The sequence below is a fragment of the Pseudopipra pipra genome, chromosome 26 (genome assembly GCF_036250125.1).
Source record: "Pseudopipra pipra isolate bDixPip1 chromosome 26, bDixPip1.hap1, whole genome shotgun sequence".
NCBI lineage: Eukaryota > Metazoa > Chordata > Aves > Passeriformes > Pipridae > Pseudopipra > Pseudopipra pipra.
The window spans coordinates 6,355,843-6,364,651 of record NC_087574.1 but is presented as its reverse complement, the minus strand read 5'-3'; the positions used below and the strand labels follow the sequence as shown (position 1 = coordinate 6,364,651).

General features: G+C 65.6%; 1 protein-coding gene across 1 annotated transcript; it reads right to left on the bottom strand.

The window, feature by feature from the left end:
- Positions 1–563: 563 nt before the first annotated feature.
- On the bottom strand, positions 564–8,046 carry PDK2 (pyruvate dehydrogenase kinase 2). Its single transcript, XM_064636421.1, has 11 exons — positions 7,867–8,046; positions 6,015–6,156; positions 4,561–4,632; positions 4,138–4,322; positions 3,171–3,260; positions 2,798–2,875; positions 2,592–2,668; positions 2,414–2,512; positions 2,222–2,329; positions 1,418–1,531; positions 564–1,342 (listed from the first exon to the last, which is right to left on the bottom strand). The coding sequence occupies exons 1-11, from the start codon at positions 7,982–7,984 to the stop codon at positions 1,202–1,204; spliced, it is 1,224 nt and encodes a 407-aa protein (XP_064492491.1). The 5' UTR covers positions 7,985–8,046; the 3' UTR covers positions 564–1,201.
- Between the last annotated feature and the right edge of the window lie 763 nt (positions 8,047–8,809).

The following is an 8,809-nucleotide window of genomic DNA, read 5'->3' as shown; positions in this document are numbered from 1 at the left end:
CCTGCACCCCACGGGCACAGCCGGGCCCCCCCCCTCCAGGGGTCCCTTTTCCAGATGCAAGTGGCACATTGGACACCCCCACCCTGCCCCGTCACCTCCCACCCCGTCGGCAGCACCCCAAGGGGGGCAGGGGGGTCACGGCCAGCATTGGCTGGGGACAGCGTGTGGCCTGACCCCCCCCCACGAGGACACCCCCCAGTTGGGGTGTGGGGGTGATTGCTGACCTCCCCACACACCCCCAGCCCCAAATATGGCGCCCCAGAGGCCACGCCAGGAAATAAAAGGGTATCAAGGGCCAGTGCAAAACAGTGAGACCAGTGTGAGGCTGACTGGGGTGGGGCTGGGGGGCAAGATGGGGTGGGGGGAGCTCGGTGCCAGGCTGGGGGGGGCACGGACCATGGCTGATCCCCATTGTGTCCCCAAGTGCCACCCTGTGGCTGTGCCCAGCCCCCTCCCGAGCCTGGGAGTGGGTAAACTGAGGCACGGGGGGGGTGGTCAGTGACCCATTTGGGGGGTGCAAAAGAAGGGGCATTTCCAGGACCCCAAAACACCACACCAGGAGCTCAACCAACAACCAATTTACTGACAGTGGGGAGGGACGGTCTGGGGGGTGGAGGGGAAAGGAGAATTTGGGGGAGGAGGGGGAGGTTTCTGAGCAGGTCACAGCATGTGTGGGGTGGGGAACCCACCCCGGGGGAGTGCAAGGGGTGCAGGGGTGGGGGGCACACGCAGGTGAGAACAGCTCAGTAGTGCAATAACAGGGATGGGAGATGGGAAATGGGGGGGAGGGCGGGTCAGGCCTGGGCCCCCCCCCCGTCAGGGCTGGAGGGGCAGGGAAGTGCCACTGGTCATACTGGGAAAGGAGACCAGTCCCCTGCTGGGCTGGGGTGCACCCCCTGGGGTGGGTGTGAAGGGAAGGGGGTGGGAGAGGGGGCAAGAGGGGCTTTACCCCCTCCACGCTGCTCCAACACCCCCCCAGCTACGTACCTAAGTGCCACCAAGGTGGGGGGTGCTGGGACCCCCTCACAACCCACTGGGACCCCCCACACCCCACCGGGACCCCCTTCCAGTGGAGCCTGAAGAGCCACAGAACCGGGATGCTCCAACAACCCCCGGGGGCCCTGGGGGCCACCCCGGGAGGGCCCTGTGAGCTGGGGCAAGGGGTTCCCTGCAGCCTGGGGGGCTGTGAGCCCCGGGGGGCTTAGGGCACGCGGTAGGTGGAGGTGTTCTTGGGCTCGGTGCTGGGCACACACCAGTCCCCGGCCTCCTGGCTGGCCTGGTAGTGCCGCCACGCCGACTTGTTGTACACGGGCAGCCGCTCCACAGAGTCCGTGGACAGGGCCTGGGGGCACACAGGGGGCTGGGCAGGGTCTGTGCCCCCGCCCCGAGCCCCCCATTTGGAGGGAGAAAGACCCACCTTCAGGTAGATGACGGCGTCGGTGCCGAAGCCCTCCATGGAAAAGAGCTGCAGGTCCCCCTGGAAGTACTTGGCGTAGAGGCGGGAGATGGGCAGCCCGTAGCCAAACCCGGCCTGGGGGTGGGGAATGGGCTGGGGGGTCTCCAGTGCTGGGGTGGCACCCCCGGGGCACCCCAACCCTCCCCACATCACCACAAGCAGCACCATGTGCAGCCCAAAGTGTCCGTGCCCCTGCCAGCGGTCACTGTGCCACGTCCAAATGTCCCCCGGCAACCCAAAATGTCCCCATGCCACCCCCAAAACTCCCCATGCTGCTCTATCTGCTCCCAAACCTCCCTGTGCCATCCCCAAAACACTCCCATACCACTCCATCCCCCCCAAACCACCCTATGCCACCCCCAATGGACCCCAAAACCTCCTCAAGCCATGCCCAAAACACCCCCGTGCCACTCCAGCCACCCCAAACCACCCCAGGACACCTCCAAAGGACCCCCAGAGCACTCATGCCACCCCCAATGGACCATAAAACCTCCTCATGCCATGCCCAAAATACCACCATGCCATCCCAGTTCCCCCAGACCACCCCATGCCACCCCCAAAGCACCCCCATGCCACTCTGCCCCCCCAAACCACCCCCAAAACAGCCCGTGCCACCCCCAAACCTCCCCAAGCCACTCCACCCACCCTGAAATATCCCCACCCACGCCAGACACCCCCAACCACCCCCACCCTCACACCCACCCCCCCCTCCTCTCCCCAGGACCCCCTGGGACCCCCACAGCCCACGCCAGGGGGGTCACCTACCAGGGGGGTGCCCCCAGTGCCCATCTGGGGGGTGGGGGCCGTGGAGTACATGTAGCTGAAGAGACGCTCGATCTTCCTCAGGGGGACCCCCATGCCCCTGTCACTCATCTGTGAGACATCACCAGTGACAACCCTGCTCCTGGCCCCCACCCCAAACCGTACCCCCTCGGGACGGAGCTGGTGGCCCCTCACCCTGATGGAAAGGTCCTCCTGGCCCAGGGCCACCATGACCTTGATGGCAGGCAGGCGGGGGCTGCTCTCGTGGCTCTCCACGGTGGCTCTCATGGCATTCTGGGGGCATGGAGGCGTCACCGGGTCAGGGGGGACCCCCAAAACCCCCCCTCGGACCCCCCAGCAGGGCTGGGGTTACCTTGAAGAGCTCGAAGAGCATGTGGTAGAGGTGGGAGGGCACGTAGACGATGCTCACGGGCTGCTGGGAGTTGGTGGCTGTGGGGAGGAGGAGCAGCCCTTGGCATCGCTGTGCTCCCCCAGCCCTGGAGCCACCCCAAAATCCCCCCACCATGGGGTCCCCCAACCCTAAAGGAGACACCCCAGAATCCCCCAGACGGGCCTCACCGTTCACCTCCTCGATCTCCAGGTCAGGCGAGGCCATGTAGTACTTGTCACACAGGAGCTTGGCCATGTTGTAGGCATCTGGGGGGGGAGCAGAGGGGTCAGCACCCCCCAAAATGGAACAAAGGGAGCATTTAGGGTCCCCCCCCTTTGCCCCCCACCCCCAAAGATTTTCCAGTCCTACAGATTCAGCAAGTTTCTGGGGTCTCCTGGCACGACCCCAAAGCACGGGGGACGCTTTTGCTGAGGGCAACCCAAACTTGTGACACAAATGGCTCCCAAACAGGGTAAGGGGAGGATCAGGGGGACATTCAGCGACCCCTCCCCTGCCAAATTCACCCCCTGTGGGGGTGGGAGCCCCCTGGACCCCACCAACCTCTCACCACGTTGGCCACGTTGCAGTGGGGGTCGATGCTCCCGATGTGTTTGGGGTGTGCAGGGTTGGTGCTGCCGTCGAAGAGCAGAGCTGGGGGGGACAACGAGCTGTGGGGACCCCACCCCAACCCCAGAGACACCCGGGGACACCCCCAGGGGGCTCAGGGCACTGGCTCTGGGGCTGAGGGTGACATTAGGGGAAGGGGAAGTTTGGGGCGGGAGCCCTGGGGGTGGAGGAATCGTTGGGTCAGGATCCCTGGGGCTGGAGGGGACATGTGGGGTGGGGGGACCCTTGTGGCAGGATCCCTGGGGTTGGGGGTGACATTTGGGACAAAAGAATGCTCAGGGCAGGTCTCTGGGGTTAGGGGGGAAACCTTGGGGCAGGAACATGGGGGGGGACATGTGGAGCAGGACCCCTGGGGCTGGGGGGCACATTTGGAGCTGAGGGGAACATCCAGAGCACAGTCCTTGAGGGTGGGGGGGATCCTCTAAGCAGATCCCTGAGGTTTGAGGGGGCATCTGGGGCAGGGGCAGGGGCAGGAGCCCTGGAGCTGGAGGGGACCCTCAGGGTGGGGGATACTCAAAAGGAAGATGCTTAGAGGGCTCCTCAGGGCAGGAGCTGATCCCTGGGGCTGAAGGTGACCCCTGGGGCAGATCCCTGGGGTTTGGGGGGATGCTCTGGGGGGCACAGGGGAATGCCAGGGCTGGCAGGGGTGTTCAGAGCTGATGGGGACCCTGGGGGCAGGGGGTGCCAGGGCAGGGGGACACTCAGGAGCACCCTAAGGGCAGAGAGACCCTCGGGACAGACCCCTGGGGTGGGGGGACACTCTGGGCGGTGTGTAGGGACACCCAGTGCTATCAGGGGTGCCCAGGGGTGCTGGGGACCCTCGGGGCTGGGGGTGCTGGGACAGGGGGACACTCAGGAGGACGATGCCTGGGGTGCAGGGCCCCCGGAGCCCCCCGCTCACTGTGCTGGTTGATGAGCATGCGGATGGAGATGCGGCTCAGGTAGAAGCGGTCGAGGAAGTACTGGATGTTCTGGTTGGAGACGGGATCGTCTCCATAGGCCTCCTTGTACTCGATGACCCCCTGGGCCATGGTGGGCACCACGTCGTTGTGCCGGTTGCGGATGGTGACCAGGGAGTCCGTGAACCTGGGGAGGGCACAGGGGTGGCCCCGGGACACCCGGTCCGGGCACGGCCCCGATCCAGGCCGGGATTCTCCTGGTGGCACCCAGGAAAACCCGGAGCATAGTCCGGTGGCACCGGGATGGGGTGGGGGCAGTTTGGGGGGATACAGCCCCAGGTGACACCAGTTCACACCAGGGGGAGTCTGGGAGGAGGGGACACCCCGGGACTGGGGACAAGGACATGCTGCCACCCCCAGCTTACTGTCCCAGCGTGGCCTGGTCCTCGGGGTCCCTGTCCAGGAACTCCATGATGTCCAGCAGGCTCTGGACGTACCTGGGGAGGGACACGGTTACCCCACAGCTGGCACCCCCCAAAGAGAGGGGACATCCCGGGGACACCACACCGGGGGGCACAGGGTCCCCTGGGGCACTGCCCCATGCAGGGTGAGGGGTCAGCACCCCTCAACCAGGACCCCCCACCCCAAAAACTGCTCTGCCGTGAAACCACCCCGTGCTTGGGTCCCTGTCCCACCCCTCTGCTGGCACGGTGGACCTGGGGCACACCTGGGGACAAGGCCCCTCTGATGGGGTGTGGGGCATGAGGGTGGCTGTGACCTGAGGTGGCTGTGGGAGGGGTGGCATGGCTGGAATTCCCCGGCATGGCCGGACCCCCCCTGCCCCAGCATGGCCGGATCCCACTGGCAGGGGACCAGGACGGTGGACAAACAACCTGTCACGTGGTGGCACTGGGAGAAGGGTCACACTGCCACTGCTGGCATGGGGACAGGACACTTAAAGGGACACCCAGACCCCCCCACCCCAGGGACACAGACCCACCACCTTCAGTGCTGGCTCAGCCCCTTTGGGGGGCAGGAGGCTGGGAGGTGGCACTGTGACCCCCTGATGGTTGGGGACACCCCGCTGGCACGGGGGTGTCCCCACAGGGCCAGCAGCCCACGTCACCAAGGGCATGGCATGGCACCAGCTGGGGGCTGCCCTGCCTGTCACCACCTCCTGTGTCCCCTTTTGTGTGCCAGCTCCCTCAGGACCCGCTGGGGAGGGCAGCTGGTGACACTGGTGGGACACACAGTGGGACACGTGGTGGCAGCAGGACCCCCCGGGTGACGGCAGTGGCAGGAGTCGTGGTGGCAATGGGAGCTGTGCAGGTGACAGTGGGGGACTCAGGGGGGCACCCGGGGGGGTGACCTGCACTAGTGTCACCCCAGGCAAGTGGCAGTGGTGGGACCCCCGTGAGTGACAACAGTGGGACCCCTGTAGTGGGACCCCCAGGGCAGGACCCGCGGTGGCAGCAGGACCCACACAGGTGACAGTGGTGTGGTGGCTGTCCTTGGCTGGAGGGGGACACTGGGGGGCAGTGGGGGGACTGGGAGGACTGGGGCAGTGGAGGCAGGAGCAGGTCCTTGGCTGGAGGGGGACCCCAGAGGGCTGGGAGGGCTGAGGAGGGGGCAGTGCTCAGCCCACCACTGAGGGCAGGCTGGGTGCCCAGTGCCACCCAGTACAGCCCAGTAAAGCCCAAACTGGGGCTGGAACACCCCGAGTGCAATGTGAAGGCGAGAAGGACCTGGGCCACCACCAGAGCCCAGAACCAACGGTGGTGGCACCTCCGCACCCAACGTGAGCACAGGACCGGGTGGTCCCGGAGCCCACAGCCCCCGTGGCAGTGTCCCCGTGCCCCCCAGCCCCCGGGGGCCTCACCAGCTCTGTACCAGCTGCACGGAGGGCGTGCGCAGGACGCGGTCGGGCAGCAGGTTGATCTCCTTCATGATGTTGGAGAGGCGCACGGGCAGCTCCTGGCGCAGGAAGGCGAAGGACGTCTTCTCACAGGCATTGCTGGAGCCTGGGAGGGCACAGGGGGCACGGGGTGAGCCCCCCCAGGACCCCTCGGACCCGGGGCTGGCGTCACTCCCACCCCTCTGCTGGGTGGGACTGGGGAACTGGGAGGACTGGGGTAGAGGGGGCAGGAGGAGATCCCTGCCCTTGGCTGGAGGGGGAGCTGGGAGAGGGTGAGGGACACTGTGGGGGACTGGGACAGGGAGACACGGGGGGGACTGGGACTGGGTGGGCAGGAGCAAGTCCCTGTCCTTGGCTGGAGGGGGAAACTGGGGGACACTGGGAAAGGGAGACATTGGGAGGACTGGAGCAGACTGTTTGTGGCTGGAGGGGTGTGAGGGCTGGGGGAAACTGGGGGACAGTGTGGGAGACTGGGAGACACTGAGGCAGAGGAGGCAGGAGCAGTTCTGCCCTGTCCCACCAGCACCAAGACTCTCCATCCCAGTGCCATGATCTAGTAAATGGACTGGATTTGGACCAAGGGTTGGACTCGATGATCTCGGAGGTCTTTTCCAACCCAATCGATTCTATGATTCTATGATTCTATGGGGGGGCCAGAGAGGGGCTGGGGACCCCCAGGGTGCAACCAGCATGGCACGAGGGGACGTGGGTAAATACAGCCATGACACTGAACACCCCCGGGGGGGACAGAAGGGGGTTGGACCAGGGGACAGGGATGGGGGGACATCTCCACCTGCCTGAGGGTCTGGCTTGGGGTGGGGGGCTGTGTCCCCCACCCTGGTGGGGCCAGGCGGTGGGGGGGGACACTGGGGGTCCCACACACGGGGTTATTTAATGTGGGGGGCAGGGAGGACTTACTGGGGGGGAGAGGGGGATGAATAACCCCCTGAGGGTGGTTATAGAGAGAGGTGTTCAGAGGAGACCCCCCCAAAAAAGGTGCACATTAGGAAATCATGTTCCAGCCTCACTGATTTACCCTGGGGGGGGTTGTTTAAATACCACCACCCTAAAATAATAAGGGGATATTTGTAGGGTTAGAGTTACCCAGGCTCAGATACCCATTAGAGGGGGTCCTTCCTGGGGGGGACAGCCCCCCGATCCCCCAGGATTGTTATTTACCAGCTGAGGGGGGAGTGTTGTATTTCCTGGGGGCTGTTGGAAGGATTTCCAGGGAGTGGGAAGGGTTTCCAGGGAGGGTTGGAATAGGATTTCCAGGAGTGTTGGAAGGATTTCCAGGGGGGGTTGGAATAGGATTTCATGGGGGGGGTGGGAATAGCATTTCCAGGAGTAGTTGGAATAGGATTTCATGGAGGAGGGGGGGGGAATAGGACTTCCAGGGGTGGCTGGAATAGGATTTCCAGGGGGGTGGGAAGGATTTCCAAGGGGGTGGGAAGGATTTCCAGGGGGGTTGGAATAGGATTTCCAGGAGTGTTGGAAAGATTTCCAGGGGGGTTGGAATAGGATTTCCAGGGAGGTGGGAAGGATTTCCAGGGGGGTTGGAATAGGATTTCCAGGGGGGTTGGAATAGGATTTCCAGGGGGGTTGGAATAGGATTTCCAGGGGGGTTGGAATAGGATTTCCAGGGGGGTTGGAATAGGATTTCCAGGGGGGCGTGCACGGAGCTCCCTCCCCCAGCACGGCCCCCCAGACCGGGCACCCCCGGGGGTGGCAGGAGGGGTGTCCCCATCCCGTAGGCTGTTGGGGGGGGAAGTGCCGGGATCGGGTCGGAGCCCCGGAGGGGGGGTTGTTTATTTACCGAAGTCCAGGAACTGCTTCATGGAGAGCGGCGACGGCGAGAACTTGCTGAAGTGCTCGATGTAGGTGGGGACGCCGGCCAGCGCCGCGCGCTTCCCCAGGCAGCGCAGCAGCCGCATGGCCGCGGCCCCGGGAGCGCCCCGCTGTCCCCCGGTGTCCCCGCGGTGTCCCCCCGCTGTCCCCCCGCTGTCCCCCCGGTGTCCCCGCGGTGTCCCCCCGCTGTCCCCCCGCTGTCCCCCCGCGGTCCCCCCGCTGTCCCCCCGCTGTCCCCGGAGCCCCGAGAGCCCCGAACCGGCCCCGCCGCCCCCGGGCCCGGCCCCGCCCCCGCCGCGCCGCGCGCAAACAACACACCCCGCTGTCAATCACCGCTCCGCCGCCAATCAGCGCCCGCTCTGCGGCAACACCCGCCCCCCCTCCTTGCCAATGAGGCCTCTCCGCTGGTCCCGCCCCGACGTCAATCACCTCCCCGAGGCCAATCAGCGCCCGCTCTGAGGGAAGACCCGCCCCTTTATGCTAATTTTGCCTCACCGCTGGTCCCGCCCCACCGCCAATCACCGCTCGCCTTGATGTGGGTCCCGCCTCTCCATCGAGAAAACCACGCCCCCATAGTTGGGTCGCCACGCCCCTCTGCGCTAGCCACGCCTCCTTTAACGCCCTCCAGCCCCCCCCCCGTGCCTGGGACCCCCCAAGAGCCCTGAAGGGAGATGGGAGGGAGTCTGAGCCCACCCCAGAGCCCTGTCCGGGGGATTGGGGGCGTCTGAGCCCACCCCAGACCCGTCATTACCCCCCCGCTGTATTACCCTCCCACCACACACCTATAACCCCCCCAAAACCCCCGCTCCCCCGCCCTCTCTAGGGAATATCATCGCCCCCCCTCCTTTTTGCCCCCTACCCCCCAGAACCTCCTTTCCTCCCCCCGAGCACCCCTCCATCAATTGTCAGCC